Raw genomic sequence first — 25559 nt, 5'->3', positions numbered from 1 at the left:
GATCTCATCAAAAGTAGTGCACTATATTTGGAATATGGTGCCATTTTGGATATGCCCCAGGTGGTTATTGGAGAACAGAGCTTTGCTGAGTGTACGTTCAGTAATGTGATTAATCTAATCGTTCCTGGTAATATGACTAATAATGTGTCATAAGCCCTTCTCCCTTTCTGCTTTGCTTGTCTGTGGTGGAGCCTTTCATGAATACAGTCTATCACACCGTGAATAGATAGGCTAGAGTGGTACAGGCTTTGTGGTTTACTGCATGGGGCTAGGCATGGCGGCAAAGAGCTACTGTAAGTTTGTCTCTCTGGAGTTTGAGCCTTTCTCTGCTTTTTTTCTCTGCATCTCCATGGCTTATGTGTTATCTGTTGTTTCATTTACTTTGTTTTATCTGTTGTTTCATTTACTTTGTTTTATCTGTTGTTTTGTTTTCATTTATATTTGTCTGTGTTCTTAGTTACAATGTTTCTCCTCTACTCTACTTTTTTCTTTGTGTGTCTTCCTGTCTGTCCTAATTCTTGCTCTCTTGCACCATCTCTTACCCGTTAGGCTAGTGGCCAACCCTTTTTACCCTGACCCGAAGTAGAACAAAACACAACCAGGTTTTTTCACATCTCTAATGTCTCCCATTTATGAAAGGGATGATTGTGAAAAAATATTTTACTGCAAAAGTGATTCAATTGATAGATATTGTTTTCCTGTAATGTGGTTATGCTACCATGTGCTTGTGTTGTGAAACACATGAACACACATTGAAAAGCTAGTTGACATCAGCTATTCAAACACAAGAGGCATGGCAGTGCCACTCATAGCCCTAGTTATACCAAGAGCCACATGCAACCCTTTTAAAGACCCAGTAACACAATACTAAATGAACCACAACAATTTATATGCAGGAAAAGGTGATTGAGTGTAATTATGTTGGCCATATTAGATTCAGAATAAAATTGATTTACATGAAAACACTCTTCATGGCGTGAGTGTTGTACACAATTCTGAGAAAAAAAGAACGAATTTACAAAATTCATATTTACATGTGATGTGACAATGTCTGAGCCGGCTTGTTTTCCTTAGAGCCGGTTACAATAGCCACAGCATCAAAATACGTGCTACTGGATGGGTTCTAGTCAGGCAGGACCATGACTTGGAAAGTTGTCTATTAATCAGCCACCAGAAAGTAAAGCTTACAGTCATCATAAATATTCATAGTTGATAATTCCACCTATTGTATCTCTGTTTACAGGTCTATATTTCCACCTATTGTATCTCTGTTTACATGTCTATATTTCCACCTATTGTATCTCTGTTTACATGTCTATATTTCCAAGATGTATGAAGATATGATGTATGATGTATGATGTATGATACAAGATGTATGAAGATGCAGACGACTACTTGTATTCCACATTTTAGCAATGTCAGAGTTTGCAATATTGGACTACATGAGTTATCGGCCCACCCCCATCCAGCCAGGCATTATTCAGTACTTTTTGAGTTTAGGGGGTGTGTCACAATATCTATACATTTAGCTACTTTTGGGCAATTTTTTTTTTTACACAAATATCTGATTCATGTTTCATGTTTCATAGATGTGAAAAAAACATGGTTGTGTTTTGTTCTACCTTGGGTAGGGGCATCTCCAAAAATGTGGAAGCCTTGCCACTAGCCTACCTCACCCTATTCCTATTCACTATCTGTTCCTCTCTCTCTCTCTCTCTCTCTCTCTCTCTCTCTCTCTCTCTCTCTCTCTCTCTCTCTCTCTCTCTCTCTCTCTCTCTCTCTCTCTCTCTCTCTCTCTCTCTCTCTCTCTCTCTCTCTCTCTCTCTCTCTCTCTCTCTCTCACACACACTATCTCTCTAGCATGTGCGCACCTACTCTCAATCTTTCTTTTAGTATCCATTTCTCTCTTTCTCTCTCTCTGTCTCTCTCACACTCCATAAAGTTTCTGTTTGTAAGTACACTTACATCAGTTGTACAGCATTTACTGCCCTCAGTCTCCTGTGTGTGGCACAACGTGCTCAGAGCACCGCTCTCCTGACAGAATTTGGAGCAGAAAATACGAGAGAGAGAGAGAGAAAGACGGGGGGGAAGAGATGAAATAGAGAGAAAGGCAGAGAGGAAAAGAGAGAAAGACAGAGGAAAAGAGAAGAGGTGGAAGAAAGCAGGAGAGAGACAGAGATAAAGAGAGGAGGTGGAAGAGAGAAGAGAGGGAGAGACAGTCTCCTTTTACTCACTTTATACACAGTTCCACCCTGTCATTGGGACTATTATAATAGTTATTATGAGTTGGCTGATGGTACCAGTATTACAAATGATGATGGAATCATGAAGACTCTGCTCTATGTTCAGTATAGTGTAGGCGGGTTTAGAATTACATGTGTGTTTGTGTGTGTGTGTGTATTTCACGTATTGTTTATAGGTGTGTTTATTGCTATGTAGTATTTTCCAATCAGTAAGGGTGTGTCTGTATTTTTACTTTGCGATCTTATGTCTGTGCGTGTGTATTTGTTTTGTCTGTATGAGAATGTGGAATTTAGGAGTAGCCTATTTTGTAGATTAAACCTGAAGTGTCCAAGATAATCAAAGTAGTGAATTTCAAAGAGTGTTTGTCTAAATAGCTGCTCAGGGATTCAAAAATGCCTCCCTGTCTGCTCTGTATTACCACAAGGCATAACAGTGTGTCCTTCCCTATTGGACAGATATTTAACATCTTATCGACTCAGCATTAACTGCCGCTTTTCTCTCCCAGCAGATCTCCCAGAACCACACGGTATGATATCTGGTGAACTTGATAAGGTCTAGTTATTGAACAGTTATATCTGGTCTGCTAAACAGATCAGTTTATTGGTCATGAAATCCATTGATATATCAAGCTGTCATGAGAACAGCTATTTACTTTTGCCCACACATGTACAATGTGGAAGTGCTTCTTAACTGTTACACAACTCTTTGTGTGTGTGTGTGTGTGCCTGCGTGCATGACTTTGTCTACGCACTCATATTTTCCACTGTAAGGCTAGGACTCAGAATTCACCTACACACACACACCCACAGACACACACAACCCCAACCCCCTCCCCTCTCCCATTGAAGGTGAAACCCCATGTTGTCCTGTGAAGGAGGAAAACAATGACACTATGAGACATGGGTGGCTCTGCTCTGTTTTCAGTACGGTCTACAGGCATTGTCTGGCACCGGGTTTAATATTTAATATACTCCACATTCTTACACTATCCATAATTCAGAAAAAGGAATGTTGCACCGGATCACTGAGTTTGAAGGAAAAGAGAAGGGTTTGTTGTAGATATTCATACTGTAAAGTGAGGCTGCTTCTGCATGTGGGTTTGGTCTGTCTAGTCTTGAGACAGGTTAATGGTCAGGACATTGGAGAGGCAAAGCATTGTCTTCTGGGCTGCATCGGCCTCATCAGTACAAGTTGACTTCGCTGGGTCTTTACAGTAACAAACGTCACATTAAAACAGGTTTCAGTGTAGAAGTGTTTGAGGTTGACACCATCTCTAAGGTTGCCACCCAGTATGTGGGCATAAGAAAATGTGAAATGCTTTTTTTTATCTCCTCAAATATGTGTGACTATGGTGGAGGAGGTTCTGAAGGAAAGACGGGTGCTGAGATGCCGGCAGGCAGCAGTGAGGGGTGATTGGGATCGTCGGCTCCTGAGGGTCAGGTTGGGACTTGTAGAAGGGGAGGAGGAGGGGAGAGGTTTGTCACAAATGTACTGAGAGAGAGGTGAGGGGAGCTGAGTGCAGGGTGAGCGTGGGATGTGGCCCTTTCAACATACAATGATTAGAGGTTATGCAAAAGATAAAACTACAGGGAATAGATTAAAGCTCCTACTGTGACTTGGGTTAGCTTGCATGTGGGGTTAGCCTATTACTGTACTTGTAGATCGTTTTGTCCAGTCCTTTCTTGTTCAAATGATATCCTTCCTGGTGGCTAGTAAATAATCATCTAGATTACAGGAGGTTGGGAGCCAATTTCTCTCCACGCAGTTTATATTGGAGGAGATAGTTGAATAGCTGTTCCTGAAGCTGTTTACATTAGACTGTGTATTATAGCAATACCATTTATATGTGGCTATTCTATTGTTCTTGAACAGAGCTGCCAGCTTGTTAAAATGTGAATTCTGAGAGCGAGAGAGAGAGAGAGAGAGAGCGCGAGAGAGCGAGAGAGCGAGAGAGAGAGAGAGAGAGAGAGAGAGAGAGAGAGAGAGAGAGAGAGAGAGAGAGAGAGAGAGAGAGAGAGAGAGAGAGAGAGAGAGAGAGAGAGAGAGAGAGAGAGAGAGATATCCTAGCTACTGTACTAGCACTGGAGCACATTTCTTTCCATTCAAAGGTCCTTCATATTTCTTCATGCCGATCTTATTTAACACCAGAGAATTCAGCTACTTGCTTTTTTGGGCCCACGTAAAGTTTCTTCTTAATCCCGCCAAGACTAATGTTTATAATTTATTATTCATTTAGACATTTCACCCAAGCTCGTAATTCCTCTCAGATTGGAGGTGTATGTGGGCAGTTTTCTTTGGGTTCCGTGGTCGGTGGTGTTTTTCTCCTCTGTAGTGGAGAAATGAGAGGCGTTGCCCCATGCGAGGAGAGAAGAGGGAGAAGGAGAATGAGAAGAGAGGGAGAGAGACCACAGTGTGAAAACTATGTCTTTGTGGGGACTCATGTCAGTGTTAGCAGGGAGAGAGAGACTAGGTCTGTAAAAACGATCAGGAGGGTGGGGCTTTGGTCTGGAAGAGGATGGAGATCATCCCTCTCTTTCAAACATGTGTTTTGATCTTTCTTCACATTTCTTATTTCTTGGTCATCCCTCTTGCTCCCAAAATAATTATATTTTTATTTTCTTCCCCTACTACTTTTCTCTTTGTTTAACATTGAAAATGTGTATCATTTAGCAGACACTCCTATCCAGCAACTTACAGGAGCTATTAGGGTTAAATACCTTGCTCAAGGGCACATTTACCGATTTTTCATGAAGTCGGCTCGGGGGTTGGAACCAGCAAATTTTCGGTTCCTGCCACACCACTAGGCTACCTGCCGCCCACATTTCTTGTAACGTAGGCTGCTAAATAAAAGGTGCTATAAAATAATACACCTTCTTACCATCTCTCTTCAGTGGGTACCCCTTTCTAATTCTCACTCTTTTCTCCTCTCTTTTTCTGTTCTCTCTCTCTCTCTCTCTCTCTGCCCCCCTACTCTCTCTCCCTCACTCAGACATAGTTCACACACATTGTTGGCTGGCAGTGTCCAAAGACTAGTATGCAAATATGACCGGTCCATTTGGCTTGTGTGTGTGTGTGTGTTCTCTCTGCTCTTTGATAATTGGCAGGTCTCCTCTATTGCCTAGCAGCCTCTCTTATGGACAATCCCAATATAAGTGCTTTGGCAGACCAATTATACTGATCCCAGGACACTGCACACACACACACACACAAACACACACACACACACACACACACACACACACACACACACACACACACACACACACACACACACACACACACACACACACACACACACACACACACACACACACACACACACACACACACACACACACATGGTATATTTATACATATCTTCTTCTGTCTCTCTCGGGGACACACCAGACAAAAACGTCACTCCTGACTGACTGTGCGAGTGCCAAGGCCAGAGACATAGTTGGAATCCCTTACTGTTAGAATAGACCTTCCACCACCCAATGCCCTCCACCTTCACCCACACAGCCCAGTTTACATTCCCCACACATGCTGGTGCAGAACCTCTCTCTCTCTCTCTGTCTTTCTCGCTCTTTCGCTATCTCGCTCTCTCGCTCTCTGTCTCTGTTGAGCCTAACTGTTTGTTGATAATGCAGATAAGCTACCAGGCTCCTTAAAAACAAGCCTAGGGTTTCAGGGATAGGATAGCCACATGTTTGGCTATCTGTTCTGTCTCTGAGGAAGTCTGCGTGGTATGTGGGGGAGGGATATTCTTTACAGTATGTATGTATGAGTGAAAACTTAGTGATTGTATTTCATATATAATTTTGGTGGTTTTTTGGACTGATCTTTTTGCGTTTTCCTTAACTTTCCTTAACTTTCTTCATTGTCGCTGTCTGTGCCCCTCTAGGCCCTTACCCTCTGCTGTCGCTGTCTGTGCCCCTCTAGGCCCTTACCCTATGCTATCGCTGTCTGTGCCCCTCTATGCCCTTACCCTCTGCTGTCTGTGCCCCTCTATGCCCTTACCCTCTGCTGTCTGTGCCCCTCTATGCCCTTACCCTCTGCTGTCGCTGTCTGTGCCCTTCTAGGCCCTTACCCTCTGCTGTCGCTGTCTGTGCCCCTCTAGGCCCTTACCCTCTGCTGTCGCTGTTTGTGCCCATCTAGGCTGTTACCCTCTGCTGTCTGTGCCCCTCTAGGCCCTTACCCATTGCTTTTGCTGTTTGTGCCCCTCTAGGCCCTTACCCTCTGCTGTCTGTGCCCCTCTAGGCCCTTACCCTCTGCTGTCTGTGCCCCTCTAGGCCGTTACCCTCTGCTGTCTGTGCCCCTCTAGGCCCTTACCCATTGCTTTTGCTGTTTGTGCCCCTCTAGGCCCTTACCCTCTGCTGTCTGTGCCCCTCTAGGCCCTTACCCTCTGCTGTCTGTGCCCCTCTAGGCCCTTACCCTTTGCTGTCTGTGCCCCTCTAGGCCCTTACCCTCTGGCAGTAGCCCCACCTGGTGGTTGGAGGGGGATGGAGCGTGGTGGCGGGGAGAGCCCCCGCATGCAGGACAGTCCTGAGCGGGAGCGGCGGGGGGGCAGCCCGGACCTCAGTGGACCCCCGCCAGGGAAGATGGGGCGTTTGGAGCTCAACGGGAGCCCCACTGGGCCACGCCTCCTACGCCACAACGGCCACCCACACAGACCTTTGGGAGGTAGGATGCGCCAAAACACACCCACCGTATGCACTTGTACACATTGATAGAAACTACCTTCCATCCAATGTTTTACACCAATCCAATGCTTTTTAAATCTATGATGGGGAGTGTGCAAGTGTGGAGAATCAGGATACAACCACACTCACAGCCTTGATAGTTAGTCTCTGTTTGTCTTTGCCTTACCCTCTGGTAACTAGGACCAGAACGAGGGTTTTGGACACACTCCTGGCCCTAGTTATACTCCACATTGCCATGCACGCTAGAGTTCACAAGCCCATTGCAGTATTTTATAGGAATGTGTAATAAGCCTAATCCTTAGCAATGAGTTTGCATCAATTCAGTCCCATACCAGGCTGTGCTGTGTAGATCTAGTGCGTTCCATAAGAGTGCTCTTTGGGCACTGAGGGAACTATATAGCACTGAGGTTATTGAATAAAGTAGGGCTATATAAAGCTGATTTATACTCCTCTCTAGGTTATCGATCACTCTGCATACATAAGATTGTTAATGTATGTGTGAGATTATATAGTACACACACACACAATGGAGAATATTAGAGGAGACAGGAAACTTGGAGATGAGTGTGATACTGTAGGGGGAAAAAGAGGGAGACAGGGAGATGGCACTTCTCTTCCTTTGCCCTGGCAGCAGCTGGACTGGATGGTTAGTCTTAATGAGGGGTTGTCTTTGAAGGTAGGAAACTCAATGTGTCTCCTCCAAACCACAGCCCAGCCATGAAGACTGGGCCTCACACACAGTTACATACAGCATATAGGTTCTATGGCGCACTCTCACATTCACGTGTGTAATATTGAACGCATTCACACAAACACACTGTAGGCCAATGAACACTCACACAGTATACACACTTTCAGCTGTACAGTACATTAATAGATGTCTAGATTCATACACTGAACAGAAATATAAATGCAACATGTAGTGTTGGTCCCATGTTTCATGAGCTGAGATAAAAGATCCCAGAACATTTCAATACAGATAAAAATATTATTTCTCTCAGATTTTGTGCACAAATTTGTTTACATTCCTGTTAGGGAGCATTTCTCATTTTCCAAGATAATCCATCCACCTGACAGGTGTGGTTTATCAAGGAGCTGATTAAACAGCATGATCATTACACAGGTGCACCTTGTGCTGGGGACAATAAAAGGCCACTCTAAAATGTGCCGTTTTGTCACACAACACAATGCCACAGGTGTCTGAAGTTTTGAGGGAGTGTGCAACTGGCATGCCGAATGCAGGAATGTCCACCAGAGCTGTTGGCAGAGAAATTAAAGTTAATTTCTATATCATAAGCTGCAGCCAACATTGTTTTAGAGAATTTGGCAGTACGCCCAACCGGCTTCACTACCACAAACCTTGTGTACGGCCTTGTGTGGGTGAGCGGTTTGCTGATGTCAACGTTGTGAACAGAGTGTCCCATGGTGGTGGTGGGGTTATGGTGTGGGCAGGCATATGCTACGGACAACGAACACAAGTGCATTTTATCGATTAACAATTTGAAAGCACAAAAATACTGCAACGAGTCCTGAGGCCCATTGTGAGGCCTCTTCATCTTAAGGTATCTGTAACCAACAGAGGCATATCTGTATTCCCAGTCATGTGATATCTATAGATTAGGTCCTAATGAATTTATTTCAATTGACTGATTTCCTCATATGAATATTTTTGTTCAGTATAGATCACACACATGCATATATTTCAGGTATATACAGTATTACACATGTCCATTCCCTCACATTCCCACCACTAACAAGATCTGGAGGAAAGGAAGGAGAGGGTGATAGACACAGAGAGAAACTAAGAGTTACAGAAAGAGAGAGAGAGGGAGAGGGAGAGGGAGAGGGGGAGGAAGGGAGAGAGAAAGAGAGTGGGGGAAAAGAGAAAGGTTTTGGCAGAGAGAGAGAGAGAGAGAGAGAGAGAGAGAGAGAGAGAGAGAGAGAGAGAGAGAGAGAGAGAGAGCTGGTTGGGGCTGCTCTGTGTTGACAGTTATATTTCCCTGTTGGGGGAAATTCACTTACTTGAATTGGCATAGAGCTCCAGTGTGTAATTCACTCCATAAGAGCCCATCGAACTGGGAGCCGGGATGATTAATGGAGAGGAAATAGAAATATAGGAATTGACTGATTAAAACAAGGGAGAGAGAGAGAGGCTCTAATGGTGCTGCTACGTCGTGTGCGTGTGGTATTGCTCTACTCTTATTATTAGTGCTGGGAGTTTGCCTAATGCTCAGACCCTCATTTCTTGTGAGAGCCTTAATTAATTGCCAGTCGACAGGTGGCCTACAATCAAAAGCCTTTCAGGAAAAAGAGGGATATTGGTGAAGGAGGAATCATGTGGTTGGTGTGAGTCAAAAGGATAGTGATATCTGAAAGTGGGGTGGGATTTTGGGAGTGGTACTAAAAATAAGAGATACAATAATGAAAGATTGAGAATTAGTTTATTTTAAATGTTGACTATTGTGTTAACTTGTAAACACTAGCAATAGTCGCTGGTTATCATTCTAAAGTGTGCTACATGACTATTGTAGTAGGGGGAAGTTCCATAGAAAACCACAGCAGTTGAAACAATATTGAATATGGTGCGAAAAACATCATGCCTCGATGCTGGGAGCGAAAGAGCCCTAAATGTCAGCTGATGTGGTCAGGAAAAACTCCTGGCCTCTACTCACTGCAATCTTTGACAGTTTGTGTGACTGCCCGACCGACGTTGGTGACCTGTGGGCAGGTAACGGTGCCAGGTCTGATGTGAAAGAAGGCTCTGGGCAGTTGTTTATTTAAAAAAATATATATATTTCACCTTTATTTAACCAGGTAGTCCAGTTGAGAACAAGTTCTCATTTACAACTGCGACCTGGCCAAGATAAAGCAAAGCAGTGCGACAAAAACAACAACACAGAGTTACACATGGGATTAACAAACGTACAGTCAATAACACAGAAAAGTATGTAGGTATTGTGTGGACCATTATCACTCTGGGAATGGTTACCACGCTCCAGCTTAATCCATGAAATGAATAGTTAAATTCGAAATAATCTACAAGGCCTTGCAATAAATCGTCCAAAGCAGAGCCGTTGAAACTTGCATAGCATATCCATTGAATTCTGTGTAACTTTAAATGATGGAAGAACTGATCATGGACACAATAGCTTGTATTAGCGTTTGATCCAGAAAGCACCAACTGTACTCTTGTGGCATTCAATCAATGTAAATAACTTTGATAGTTAAGCAGTCTCAAGCTTATCAATTGATACTGACTCTTTGAATGGTGATTCTCTCTGCTAACTTTTTATGATGTCTTTGCATATCCATTTTTATTTCACCTTTAATCTAAAGAATATCCTTGCCATTAGATTAGCTTCTGTCTATTACTTGAACAGGATTTAAGAGACACAAATATACTACAAAACTGAATAAACAGCCATTCAAACGATCCATTGATTGTTTCAGGTAATTTATATCAGCAAATTTCAAATGAACTTCTCATATAATATATATAAAGTATTCCATGCAGACCTAATTAGATATAATATATATTATATTATAATATATAATATTTTACCTTCTTAGCATAAGATTTACTTAGCCTAACGTTCTGGTCAATTTCTCTCTCTCTCTCTCTCTCTCTCTCTCTCTCTCTCTCTCTCTCTCTCTCTCTCTCTCTCTCTCTCTCTCTCTCTATCTCTCTATCTCTCTATCTCTCTATCTCTCTCTCTCTCTCTCTCTCTCCTTTCCTTTCCTCTCCTCTCCTTTCCTCTAGGTCTGATGATCCCAGTGTTCTGTGTGGTCGAGCAGGCAGGGCCTGACGGAGGGATGCAGCGTGAACGAGAGCGTGAAGAGGTGGAGAGGAAGGAGGGACACAGAGAGGAGCATGCTGAGTTTGTCCTGGTCAGGAAGGATATCCTCTTCAACCAGCTTGTGGAGACAGCCCTGCTGGCCCTGGGGTACTCCCACAGCTCAGCAGCTCAGGCCCATGGTGAGTACTGTAGCCTACACACTGACCCACAGTCAGACTACTGTATCAATGAAGCACCAGCCACAAAGACTCTACCTGGTACTGAGTTAGAGCTATAACTGATCTAGGGCCAGTTAGCAATACAGCTGAAAATTCAGACAGTTCTCACACATACACACACCTGGTACAGAGTTAGCGCCACTGCAATCTGGCAATGTACAATGTCAGTCCCATACTGTAGGCCTACTTAACACTTAAAGTTATCACCTTGGAACATGGTGTATTTTCAACTGATTTATGACCAGTAAACGCAACAGACCAGCTCTAAACGGATGAACTGGTACTGAGTTCCAGCTTTGGCACTGCTGTATTCCAACTGATCTAGGACCAGTTCACACACCGATATAGGACAAGGCCAGCTACACAAAGTGTTATAGAGCACACAGCAATAATTGACTGTGAGGGACTCTAGCCAGACAATACACTGACTGTTATGGTGTTTTGTGCTCTCAGGGTAGGACTAAGTAAAGAATGTTTGAAAAACACAACTAAAGAACAGACAGTCTGAGAAACTCATTAAACACAGAACAAAGAGTTGAAAAATAATGAGTCTAGTTCCTCCAAGAGGCAAAAAGACTATGTGTGTGACTAAATGTATCTAAGTATATGCACATGCTTTATTGTGTGCGTTGTGTATGTGTGGGAATGTTTATGTGTGAGAGGTCTAGGGGAGGAACATAATAATGGTGGAATTTATTGTTGCACACATGGTTGTCATCTCCAGGAGGACAGTGAAGTTTACTTGCGTTCACTAAAGTATGCAGCACATTCTAACTGCAGGGAGTTGCTTCACATTGATATATGGTAACAATAGACACAACCAGGCAACTGAGATACATTGACTTAAACTGAAATGGCGTGTGAATAACGGTGTGTGAATAACGGTGTGTGAATAACGGTGTGTGAATAACGGTGTGTGAATAACGGTGTGTGAATAACGGTGTGTGAATAACGGTGTGTGAATAACGGTGTGTGAATAACGGTGTGTGAATAACGGTGTGTGAATAACGGTGTGTGAATAACGGTGTGTGAATAATGGCGTGTATGAAGACACCCCATATTACTCTATCCTTTTGTTAATTCGATTCTTAGGGGCTATTCACGATGGTAGGCAATAACTGAACAGCCGCCCCTGTGTGTCAGAAAAATACCAACTTTTTGTTGTGTTGCTGGTATGTAGTATTTATTGCCGTATAATTGCTATACAACAAAATAAGTCATTAAAATGATCACTGTCATGGCGCCAGCTTTGTTCACCAGACAAGTAATGTGTCATCTGGAGAGGCTCTGATTTAAAATATCACGTAATTTCTAGTTTGAACCGACAAATCTCATGTCGTGTGACGTACGTGAGAGGCCTCACTTCATACAGTACACCCACACATTGTAACAGATAGACTGGCACTGCACAGGTAATCCCTGTTTACTGGCTCAAGGTCAACAAGCCTTATCACTGTCTGAATGAACTCCTTTCTTCTCTGCTTTCTGTCACTTTCCTCTCTGCCAAACTACCTGAAACACACTGTACTGCACTGTACTCTGTACCCACCATACCCATATGCTCTACATGAACTCCTCTTCTCTTATTTTCTCTTCTCTCTGCATTATTCTGACATACCACCTGAACCACAGACTGTACTGTACTCTGTACCCCTACGCCCTTATTGTCCCCTACATGACTCTTCCTGGGCTGAAAATACTACATTCATTATCAGAGGCGTTATGCCCATGGATGGCACAGGGGCAAGTGCCCCCTAAGATTTGTCCTTTTTTTATGACAATGTTGTTGTTGTTTCTCATAATACTACTAGCAACCTAGCAATTGTATGAAGTTGGTATTTATCTAGACCAGATAGGTTCCCAATTGCCTAACCTCATAACTAGCTACCAAAAAGCCATTTCAGGCGATCAATCAAATTAGAATAGCTAGTTACCACAAAAGCTAAATGCCTTTTTATGCTCGCTTAGAGGCAAGCAACAATGAAGCATGCATGAGAGCACCAGCTGTTCTGGACCACTGTGTGATCACACTCTCCGTAGCCGAGGTGAGCAAGACCTTTAAACTGGTCAACATTCACAAAGCCACTGGGCCAGACGGATTACCAGGACGTGTAGTCAAAGCATGCGTAGACCAACTGTCAGGTGTCTTCACTGCCATTTTCTAACTCTCCCTGACCGAGTCTGTAATACCTACATGTTTCAAGCAGACCACCATAGTCCCTGTGCCCAAGAAAGCAAAGGTAACCTGCCTACATGATTACCGCCCCGTAGCACTGAAGTTGGTAGCCATGAAACGCTTTGAAAGGCTGGTCATGGCTCACATCAAAACCATCATCCCGGAAACCCTAGACCCAGTCCAATTCGCATACCGCCCCAACAGATCCACAGATGACGCAATCTCAATTGCACTCCACACGGCCCTTTCCCACCTGGACAAAAGGAACACCTATGTGAGAATGCTGTTCATACAGCTCAGCGTTCAACACCATAGTGCCCACAAATCTCATCACTAAGCTAAGGATACTGAGACTAAACACCTCCCTCTGCAACTGGATCCTGGACTTCCTCACGGGCCGCCCCCCAGGTGGTAAGGGTAGGCAACAACACATGTGCCACGCTGATCCTCAAAACTTGGGCCCCTCAGGGGTGCGTGCTTAGTCCCCTCTTTAACTCCCTGTTCACCCACGACCGCGTGGCCAAGCACGACTCCAACACCATCATTAAGTTTGCTCACGACAAAACAGTGTTAGGCCTGATCAACGACAACGACGAGACAGCCTATAGTGAGTAACATCTCCGTCAATGTGAGCAAGACAAAGGAGCTGATCTTGGAGTACAGAAAAAGGCAGGGCGGTAGAACAGCCCCAATTAACATCGACGGGGCTGTAGTGGAGCGTGTCAACAGTTTCAAGTTCCTTGGTGTCCACATCACCAACGAACTATCATGGTCCAAACACACCAAGACAGTTGTGAAGAGGGCACGACAACACATTTTCCCCCTCAGGAGACTGAAAAGATTTGGCATGGGTCCCCAGATCCTCAAAGTTCTACAGCTGACCGGTTGCATAACCGCCTGGTATGGCAACTGCTCGGCATCTGACCGTAAGGTGCTACAGAGGGTAGTGCGTACGGCCCAGTATATCACTTGGGCCAAGCTTCCTGCCATCCAGGACCTATATACTAGGGGGTAACAGAGGAAGGTCCCAAAAATTGTCAAAGACTCCAGTCACCCAAGTCATAGACTGTTCTCTCTGCTACCGCATGGCAAACGGGACCAAAAGGCTCCTTAGCAGCTTCTACCCCCAAGCCATAAGACTGCTGAACAATTAATTAAATGGCCAACCGGACTATTTACATTGACCCCCCCTCTTGCTGTTTATTATCTATGCATAGTCACTTTACACCTACCTACATGTACATATTACTATTATTCTTTTAACTAAATGTACTGAATAAGACTCACATTTCTTTCAATCTTTTACCCAGATTTTAGCAGAGAAGAGTATTTAGTTTATAAAAATAACCACCAATCAGGAGGATACAGACAGGTCACGAGGTATGCTTAGATATACTGTGCATATTTTTTTTACATAGAGGTAAGCATATGGATTATGGCTCTAGATTGCAGGAAAATGCTGTTTCATGGTTTCAAAATTCTCCAACTCACTTATTTTGTGCACCCTCAGATTTTTGGTGACTCTGACAATTCTAAAGACATTGTTCAGATTGTTCAGAGGGTTCAGAGTTGTTCAGCCCTGAATAAGGCCATTTAACTAACAGTAAGCAATTACTTATATTTTCTATTCAACCTATATTCTTACTGTATTTATTGTCTGAAGGCACTGAGGTGAACGTGAGTACCGTCTCCGCCCAAAGCCACAGTTGGTCAAAGGGAGGTATTTTCCATTTTATGATATTCTTTGAATTGTTTGGATAATAGATACTGTAGGCAAATATACAGAATTGAACTATTTTATTAGTCTGTTGATATATTTTTGGTGTCGTAGTTTTAACAACAACAATCAATAATCAGACTATTACTGAGAATTACAGCTAGGATTGTACATATACACTGAGTGTACAAAACATTAGGAACACATTCCTAATATTGAGTTGCACCCTTTTAGCCCTCAGCACAGCCTCAATTTGTCAGGACATGGATTATAAGTTGTCGAAAGCATTCCACAGGATGCTGGCCCATGTTGACTCCAATGCTTCCCACAGTGGCTGGTGGACCATTCTTGATACACATGGGAAAGTGTTGAGCAGGAAAAACCCAGCAGTGTTGCAGTTCTTGACACAAACCGGTGCACCTACTACCATACCCTGTTCAAAGGCACTTCAATCTTTTGTCTTGCCAATTCACTCTCTGAATGGCACACATACACAATCCATGTCTCTATTGTCTCAAGGCGCTATACTGATGGAAGTGGATTTAACAGGTGACATCATTAAGGGAGCTTTCATAGCTTCACCCATCATAGCTTTCACCTGGATTCACCTGGTCAGTCTATGTCATGGAAAGAGCAGGTGTTCCTAATGTTTTGTACACTCAGTGTATATTGTTCCTATTAAATCTCTTAAAAAAGGTCTTAACTGGCCTGGACAGTAAAGCATTTGCCATAGTATGCAGAATGTCATTACCAGCTAGTAGTTGTAGTTGTAGCCTAGCCGTGAATGCCAAGTATCAGGGGAGGTCTGTCTCATCAGTCACAGTGGTCCCCTGTCCACATCAATACAGTCCTCCTAAAAACATCCATGCTGTTCAAAGCCATGTAGACTAAACCAGACATCACAAATCAAATCAAATTTGATTGGTCGCATACACATTTTTCAGATGTTATCGCAGGTGCAGCTAAATGCTTATGCGTCTAGCTCCAACAGTGCAGTAATACCTAAAAATACAAAACAATACACACACATCCACAAAATAAAAAGAAAGAAATTAAGAAATATCAGAATGAGCAATTTCAGAGTCTGGAATCTAAGTATGGAAAGTATATGATGATGTGTATAGACAGTAAGGGCAGTATATGATGGTGTGTATAAACAGTATATGATGGTGTGTATAGACAGTATATGATGGTGTGTATAGACAGTATATGATGGTGTGTATAGACAGTATATGATGGTTTGTATAGACAGTATGGACAGTATATGATGTTGTGTATAAACAGTATATGATGGTTTGTATAAACAGTAAGGGCAGTATATGATGGTGTGTATAGACAGTATGGACAGTATATGATGATGTGTATAAACAGTATATGATGGTGTGTATAAACAGTAAGGGCAGTATATGATGGTGTGTATAGACAGTAAGGGCAGTATATGATGATGTGTATAAACAGTATATGAGGGTGTGTATAGACAGTATGGGCAGTATATGATGGTGTGTATAGACAGTATATGATGGTTTGTATAGACAGTATAGACAGTATATGATGGTGTGTATAGACAGTAAGGGCAGTATATGATTGTGTGTATAGACAGTATATGATGGTTTGTATAGACAGTATTGACAATATATGATGGTTTGTATAAACAGTAAGGGCAGTATATGATTGTGTGTATAGACAGTATATGATGGTTTGTATAGACAGTATAGACAGTATATGATGGTGTGTATAAACAGTAAGGGCAGTATATGATGGTGTGTATAGACAGTATGGGCAGTATATGATGGTGTGTATAGACAGTATATGATGGTTTGTATAGACAGTATAGACAGTATATGATGGTGTGTATAAACAGTATGGGCAGTATATGATTGTGTGTATAGACAGTATATGATGGTTTGTATAGACAGTATAGACAGTATATGATGGTTTGTATAGACAGTAAGGGCAGTATATGATGGTGTGTATAGACAGTATATGATGGTGTGTATAAACAGTATATGATGGTTTGTATAGACAGTAAGGGCAGTATATGATGGTGTGTATAAACAGTATATGATGGTGTGTATAGACAGTATATGATGGTGTGTATAGACAGTATGGACAGTATATGATGATGTGTATAAACAGTATATGATGGTGTGTATAAACAGTAAGGGCAGTATATGATGGTGTGTATAGACAGTATAGACAGTATATGATGGTGTGTATAGACAGTATATGATGGTGTGTATAGACAGTATATGATGGTGTGTATAGACAGTATATGATGGTGTGTATAGACAGTATATGATGGTTTGTATAGACAGTATAGACAGTATATGATGGTGTGTATAGACAGTATATGATGGTTTGTATAGACAGTATGGACAGTATATGATGGTGTGTATAGACAGTATATGATGGTGTGTATAGACAGTATATGCTGGTTTGTATAGACAGTATGGACAGTATATGATGGTGTGTATAGACAGTATATTATGGTGTGTGTATAGACAGTATGGACAGTATATGATGGTGTGTATAGCCAGTATATGGTGGTGTGTATAAACAGTATGGACAGTATATGATGGTGTGTATAGACAGTATGGACAGTATATGATGGTGTGTGTATAGACACTATATGATGGTGTGTATAGACAGTATATGATGGTGTGTATAGACAGTATATGATGGTGTGTATAGACAGTATATGATGGTGTGTATAGACAGTATATGATGGTGTGTGTATAGACACTATATGATGGTGTGTATAGACAGTATATGATGGTGTGTATAGACAGTATATTATGGTGTGTGTATAGACAGTATGGACAGTATATGATGGTGTGTATAGACAGTATACGATGGTGTGTATAGACAGTATGGACAGTATATGATGGTGTGTTTAGACAGTATATGATGGTGTGTATAGACAGTATATGATGGTGTGTATAGACAGTATGGACAGTATATGATGGTGTGTATAGACAGTATATGGTGGTGTGTATAAACAGTATAGACAGTATATGATGGTGTGTATAGACAGTATGGGCAGTATATGATGGTGTGTATAGACAGTATATGATGGTGTGTATAGACATTATATGATGGTGTGTATAGACAGTATGGACAGTATATGATGGTGTGTATAGACAGTATATGGTGGTGTGTATAAACAGTATGGACAGTATATGATGGTGTGTATAGACAGTATGGACAGTATATGATGGTGTGTGTATAGACACTATATGATGGTGTGTATAGACACTATATGATGGTGTGTATAGACAGTATATGATGGTGTGTATAGACAGTATATGATGGTGTGTATAGACAGTATATGAGGGTGTGTATAGACAGTATGGACAGTATATGAATAGAAAATATGTGTACAGCAGTAGTTATATAGGATGAACCTTGCCTAGAATACAGTATATACATATAAAGTGGGTAAAACAGTATGTAAACATTATTAAAGTGACCAGTGTCACCAGCAGCAGCTTACAAACGGCCACAGCAGCAGCAACAACATCATCATCATCAGTAACACTCCTCGGCCACACAGTTCAACACATAGTCAGGCTGAATAAGGAGAGGAGGACAACAAATAATATAGCTGCTCTTCATGCCTACGCACGCACGCACGCACGCATGCACGCACGCACGCACACACACACACACAACCCCCTCCCCCTTCCCTACTCTTCCTCAAAAATACTTTTGTTTTTTAAAATAAGCGTTTATGTTAAATGAATAATTTCTGGCTTAAATGATACATTTTTTCCTCTGTGGTCACCAACCAAAATGACACAGAGTCCGGGCTATTTTCTCCCTGTTTGAATTGTGTCCTGCATACTTGTGTCCCAGCGGTGTATTTAAATTCTCTCCCAGCACCACGGCCTTTCTTTAATTAGATCCAGTTAGTAATTAACTGGTGCATATTGTTTATTTCAGTTATAAGGGTCTGAAGGCTTTTATAGAATGGAAGGGACAGACCTGTACTTTAAGGCTTCAGACAATTAACGGTGGCCGGTTGGCCAGCCACGCTGTGGGCCTCAGAGAGGAGAGTACATTGTTGCTCTGCTGCCACGTTACAGGGTCAGAGAGCTATACAGAACAAACGTTTTGAGTTTGGTTTTGTTTTGTGGATGTACAGACGACTCTAGACCTATTGTGAAATATGAGTCCTGTCACTCACAGTTTCGGTAGACATTGCCCCTAACCACAGATCTAGGATCAGATTACTTTGAATCATTACCTGGCTCCTAACCTCAACCATTCGACGCATAAATAAATATCTGATCTTGTATCAGTGGTTAGGGGTAACTTCTTCCTTCTCTGTCACACATCCCTGTTCCAGTCATATATAAAACATGTTGTGGTGGCTTACAGAACATAACAGTATTGGCAGAATGTCTTCCTTCACCCTCACTGATTGTTCACTTTGTGTTTGGACCCCAGGAAGAGTAGCTGCTGCCTTGGCCGCAGCTAATGGGGATCCCTAATAAATTCAAATGCAAATACACTTACCAGATAGACAGATGGATATGAGCGCTAGGTTTGGTTATGATGATATGAAGTAGAACGGCTGTGTGAGTCATGCATGTGGGGTTTCCCCTGGTGTAGCTAGGGGCATGGGGGGGGGGTACGGGAACTGGAACCAGTTTGGAATGAGGAGCCCTTCGTGTGCAGCTAGCCTGCTGCATCGCTTAAGCCTTGTTCCATAGGTCAGTGTGTGTGTCTCTCTGTCTGTGTCTGTCTGACTGACTGTCTGTGTCTCTCTGTCTGTCTGTGTGTCTGTGTGTCTGTGTGTGTGATTCTGTCGCTGTGTGTGTGTCTGTGTGTGCGTGTGTAGGCACATACGTGTTTCTGTGTGTCTGTGAGTTCGTGTGTATCTGTCAGAGTGTGTGTGTGTGTAAGAGCCAATTTATGCTTGATCCCAAAATGTGGTCAGAGGCGCCGTATGGATGGTGTGACGCAATTGTGAAGCATCCGGAGGCACACAGAGGCCAAACTGATCTCAGTACCACATCGCTGGACGCCTTTCAAATGTTATAACAATGGGGAAGGCTCTGTATACCTCGCATTGACATGATTGGTTGATGGTTGGTGAGGGCGGGAGGTCTTGTATAAATGCAAACTCACCTCTTTGACAACTTCCTTCACAACAACTCTGCGCTGCTCGGCAAAGTGCAATAAGTATGAATGTCCTGACTTCTGCAGAGGCCATATCACCTTAAATGCTGCACGGCCAATGGAGACTGCGGATTGACCATGCAGCGCCTTTAAGAGAGAGAGAGAGAAAAGGAGAAGGAAAGAGGACAAGCCTGTGTGTGTTTGTGTGGATGGGCACATATTGGCACAAGCCAAGCCACCAGTTGGCCACATGAAAGGACGTCTTTGGGAGGCGGAATTTTTATGTGGAAATGGGAACAATGATTTCTATTAAAATATATATGGACATGAAGCAGGAGCCACATAACAAGGAGCCAAAACTGATTCATTAATAATGCGTTCACCACTGCTATGCGTGTGTATGCAAACTTGTGCACTTTAAAATGCATGCCAAACAAAAAAACATTGATTTCAAAGTTTAACAAACCATGTAACTCTATGCACAAGGACTACTTTTAAGAATTTACACCAAACATTTGACAAAAACAGTGCAGATGTAAAGTTTGGTAACAGAATTTCGGTAAAATATCCCTGTTTTTTGAAACCACATTTTCCAAAAACTCTGTTAAATATCCACTCCGAATGAAGATTTAAAGATGTCTGCAGAGAGAATGGGGTGTCAGCTATGACATGACACCTTGACTTAAAAAATATATATATTTTGGTTATTGAACTACAGTTAATTGAAGTGGATTTACACCCGGTAACAGAATTGGGTTAAGGTTAGGGTCATGGGTCCCTGATCTGTTCTATACATAAATGAATCATATTAATGTTATTTTCTTCATGGGGATATATCCTAAATAGGTACACAAAGGTAGAAATATGCAATATCCTCGTTTGCATATTTGTGTATTATTCTACGGTCGGTCGGTGTTCAGTGGGTACAGATGCTGGTTACAGTAAATTGAAAGAGAGGGGGCCCATGGGTAGTTGTCAGTAAGAGCCGGAATCACTGGCGTAGCACAAATCCCCATAGCCCTTGCAAGGCCGGGGTCCGACGAGCTTTGGGGGCCATCCCGAAGGTCGGGCCCCCCAGATAGCATATGAACACGTCATAAGCCATGATTTTTTTTTATTATTACAGGAAACTGCACAATTATCTCTCAGCCTCATAGCAAAATTTGTACAATAGCAGGAAATTAATTCAGGGATTCTTAAGCCTGGAAAATCCTTGTCCATGTTGGCTCTATGCCTGGAAATGCCCTTATTCCTAATATTTAGCATTGAAAATGGTTGAATAATGTATATATGCCTTAATATTTTTTTGAGCTTCCCATGTTGGTGCTCACGGCCTTTATGTAGACTCTTCTGGCTGGGGGGTGATAGGGCCATAGTGGCTCTGTGTGTGTGAGCCTTGGGTCCCCACCACGCCTAAGCCCCCTTTTCTTCACTGTTCCCAGGCCCCCTACCCAGTCTGTAGTAGCCAGCCAACCTATACCCTCCACTGTCCCCTAGCCAGCCAACCTATACCCTCCAATGTCTCCAGGGCCCCTAGCCAGCCAGCCTATACCCTCCACTGTCCCCAGGCCCCCTAGCCAGCCAGTATATACCCTCCACTGTCCTCAGGCCCCCTAGCCAGCCAACCTATAACTTCCACTGGCCCCCTAGCCAGCCAGCAGATGCCCTCCACTGTCCTCAGGCCCACTAGCTAGCCAGCATATACCCTCCACTGTCCCCAGGCCCCCTAGCCAGCCAGCCTATACCATTCACTGTCCCCACGGCCCCTAGCCCCTAGCCAGCCAACCTATACCCTCTACTGTCCCCATGGCCCCTAGCCAGCCAGCCTATACCCTCCACTGTTCCCAGGCCCCCTAGCCCCTAACCAGCCAACCTATACCCTCCACTGTCCCCAGGCCCCCTAGCCAGCCAGCATATACCCTCCACTGTCCCCAGGCCCCCTAGCCAGCCAGCATATACCCTCCACTGTCCCCAGGCCCTCTAGCCAGCCAACCTATACCCTCCACTATCCCCAGGCCCCCTAGCCAGCCAGCATATACCCTCCACTGTCCCCAGGCCCCCTAGCCAGCCAGCATATACCCTCCACTGTCCCCAGGCCCCCTAGCCAGCCAGCATATACCCTCCACTGTCCTCAGGCCCCCTAGCTAGCCGGCCTATACCCTCCACTGTCCTCAGGCCCCCTAGTCAGCCGGCCTATACCCTCCACTGTCCCCAGGCCCCATAGCTAGCCGGCCTATACCCTCCACTGTCCTCCGGCCCCCTAGCCAGCCGGCCTATACTCTCCACTGTCCCCAGGCCCCCTAGCCAGCCGGCCTATACCCTCCACTGTCCCCAGGCCCCCTAGCCAGCCGGCCTATACCCTCCACTGTCCTCCGGCCCCCTAGCCAGCCGGCCTATACCCTCCACTGTCCTCAGGCCCCCTAGCCAGCCGGCCTATACCCTCCACTGTCCCCAGACCCCCTAGCTAGCCGACCTATACCCTCCACTGTCCTCAGGCCCCTAGCTAGCCGACCTATACCCTCCACTGTCCTCCGGCCCCCTAGCTAGCCGACCTATACCCTCCACTGTCCTCCGGTCCCCTAGCTAGCCGACCTATACCCTCCACTGTCCTCAGGCCCCTAGCTAGCCGACCTATACCCTCCACTGTCCTCCGGCCCCCTAGCTAGCCGACCTATACCCTCCACTGTCCTCCGGTCCCCTAGCTAGCCGACCTATACCCTCCACTGTCCTCCGGCCCCCTAGCCAGCCGGCCTATACCCTCCACTGTCCTCAGGTCCCCTAGCCAGCCGGCCTCTACCCTCCACTGTCCCCAGGCCCCCTAGCTAGCCGACCTATACCCTCCACTGTCCTCCGGCCCCCTAGCCAGCCGGCCTATACCCTCAACTGTCCTCAGGTCCCCTAGCCAGCCGGCCTATACCCTCCACTGCCCCCAGGCCCCCTAGCTAGCCGACCTATACCCTCCACTGTCCTCCGGCCCCCTAGCCAGCCGGCCTATACCCTCCACTGTCCTCAGGTCCCTAGCCAGCCGGCCTATACCCTCAACTGTCCTCAGGTCCCCTAGCCAGCCGGCCTATACCCTCCACTGCCCCCAGGCCCCCTAGCTAGCCGACCTATACCCTCCACTGTCCTCCGGCCCCCTAGCCAGCCGGCCTATACCCTCCACTGTCCTCAGGTCCCTAGCCAGCCGGCCTATACCCTCCACTGTCCTCAGGTCCCCTAGCCAGCCGGCCTATACCCTCCACTGTCCCCAGGCCCCCTAGCCAGCCGGCCTATACCCTCCACTGTCCTCAGGTCCCCTAGCCAGCCGGCCTATACCCTCCACTGTCCCCAGGCCCCCTAGCTAGCCGACCTATACCCTCCACTGTTCTCCGGCCCCCTAGCTAGCCGACCTATACCCTCCACTGTCCTCCGGCCCCCTAGCCAGCCGGCCTCTACCCTCCACTGTCCTCCGGCCCCCTAGCTAGCCGACCTATACCCTCCACTGTCCTCCGGTCCCCTAGCCAGCCGGCCTATACCCTCCACTGTCCCCCGGCCCCCTAGCTAGCCGACCTATACCCTCCACTGTCCTCCGGTCCCCTAACCAGCCGGCCTATACCCTCCACTGTCCTCCGGCCCCCTAGCTAGCCGACCTATACCCTCCACTGTCCTCAGGCCCCCTAGCCAGCCGGCCTATACCCTCCACTGCACAATGTGACACACAATGAGGAAAACAGATCAGCTCTCCCAAATCAAAGCTAACCGAGCTACATAAACAGAAAGCACTCAGAGAGAGAAGAGGGAAAATGATCTGAGAGGAGGGGGATGAAGGAGGGCAGTTCAACACAAATTGTCTTCATCTGTCTCCATAGCTTTTCCTCTCTAATTCAGTATCTGGGCAAAATATCTATCCACAGATACACAGTTAGTAGTGGAAGAAACAGCAGAGTTCCTTGCCTTCCTCTCTGGGACTGAAGGATTGGATCACTTAACCCATCTTTAGTACAGGGCACAACTGAGACTAACACCTATTGTTGAAAGAATAGGAAGTAAATGTGGTTTGCAGTGTTATGGTTGGGCAATGTCCCATTGTCTCCACTACGTCTGTGTGTTTTTTTAAGCAATACAGTACTGCTTCTTTGGATGCACGACACTGAAGCTGTTTGACTATTAGATTGTGTTGTGTGCACCCATGTGTGTGTGTGTGTGTGTGTGTGTGTGTGTGTGTGTGTGTGTGTGTGTGTGTGTGTGTGTGTGTGTGTGTGTGTGTGTGTGTGTGTGTGTGTGTGTGTGTGTGTGTGTGTGTGTGCGTGTGTGTGTGTATGTGTGTGAGAGAGAGAGCGAGAGAGAGAGAGATCTATCAGGCCCCGTCTGGCTCTGATTTAGAGGATAGTAATGCGATTAGCATTGTTTAGTTTTCACAGCTCCAGTCAGCAAGAGTCTCAATGGAAGGCCCTGTGTGTGTTTATGTTTACAGTATTATTGTTCTGTTATTTATACCTAAGAGGTCCACATCTTACACAGTTATTCCCCTTCTCCTTTTTCCACACTCATTAGTTCTGTTTGTAGATCATCGGCGTGGGTTGTAGATGGACATTTATTTGCAAGGCTTTCATACAAAGCTAAAGAACACCCACAAACTGCAGGGAACCGTAGTGTGTAGTGTAGTGGTAAGTGAGGAGAGGAAAACGCATTAGAAATACAGACATAATGTATCTCTTTATTCTCTGCTCCAACTCTCAATGTGACTAATGACAGCCATGAGCAACATTAGACACTCTTTGTCTCTGAGGCAACATAGTGGTGAATTATACAGCAGTTTTTAATGTTTTAAGGCTGGGCTGTAACAAAAGCCTGCACCACTCAATTAGTGGCAGCAGGGGTTGGGGGATCTCTCCCAACCCTGACAAACCTGTTCTATAGAATAGTTACCTCGTATTACCCTGCTAGCCCAACCCATCCCACCTCTCTCTCATACAATGAGGGCCACTTTTACAGCATTCAATTTAGGTTGATCAAACAACCATTGACCTGTTTTATTGCAGGTATTACTGAGTGGGTTGACGTGTTGCCCCAGCCTTCTATACACTGTCTTGTCTTGTCTGTCTGCTGTGTTGACGTCTTCTGCCCGGTGTGTGTCTGTGTGTGGTTAATGGGGCTAGCTCATTGGCTGTCTCTTCCATAGTTGATAAGGTTCTAATAGATAAGGCTCTATCTGCTTTGCAGCCTCAAAGGAACTGGTCCGCTGGGAGAGAGAGACCTTCACACACACAAACATACACACACACACCTGGACAGATATCCATAGGCACGTAAACACAAACACAGACAGCAAACCCACATGTTCACACACTCAGACAGACAGACAGATAGGGAGTCATGTGCCAACTGGCACTTTGTTAGCAACCCCCGAACTGCAAACACTTTGTTCTCCCTGCAAAGCCATATTTTCTGTAGTAGCATACTGCCCACGCACACACGCACACACACACACACACACACACACATGTTCTCTGATCCTCTCTATTTCATGGAGGTTTTATTCTGGGCAGTGTTACCAGGGGTTAAGTACTGTGGTGATGATGTCATGGAACAATATAATGATGTTGGGGGTTAATTAAG

General features: G+C 44.7%; 1 protein-coding gene across 4 annotated transcripts in view; it reads left to right on the top strand.

Annotated features, from left to right (window-relative positions):
- Positions 1-25559, top strand: part of LOC129821133 (DNA-binding protein SATB2-like) — a 55684-nt gene that overhangs the window by 7510 nt on the left and 22615 nt on the right. For all 4 annotated transcript variants that reach the window (XM_055878469.1, XM_055878468.1, XM_055878467.1 and 1 more), the window contains exons 2-3: positions 6685-6909; positions 10690-10905. In XM_055878469.1, the coding sequence (XP_055734444.1) occupies positions 6729-6909; positions 10690-10905 (397 nt within the window). In that variant the 5' untranslated portion in view covers positions 6685-6728. The remainder of the gene's footprint in view (positions 1-6684; positions 6910-10689; positions 10906-25559) is intronic.

This window comes from Salvelinus fontinalis, chromosome 23 (assembly GCF_029448725.1).
Source record: "Salvelinus fontinalis isolate EN_2023a chromosome 23, ASM2944872v1, whole genome shotgun sequence".
NCBI lineage: Eukaryota > Metazoa > Chordata > Actinopteri > Salmoniformes > Salmonidae > Salvelinus > Salvelinus fontinalis.
The sequence above is the reverse complement of the archived record's forward strand: the minus strand, read 5'-3'. Positions and strand labels throughout refer to the sequence as shown.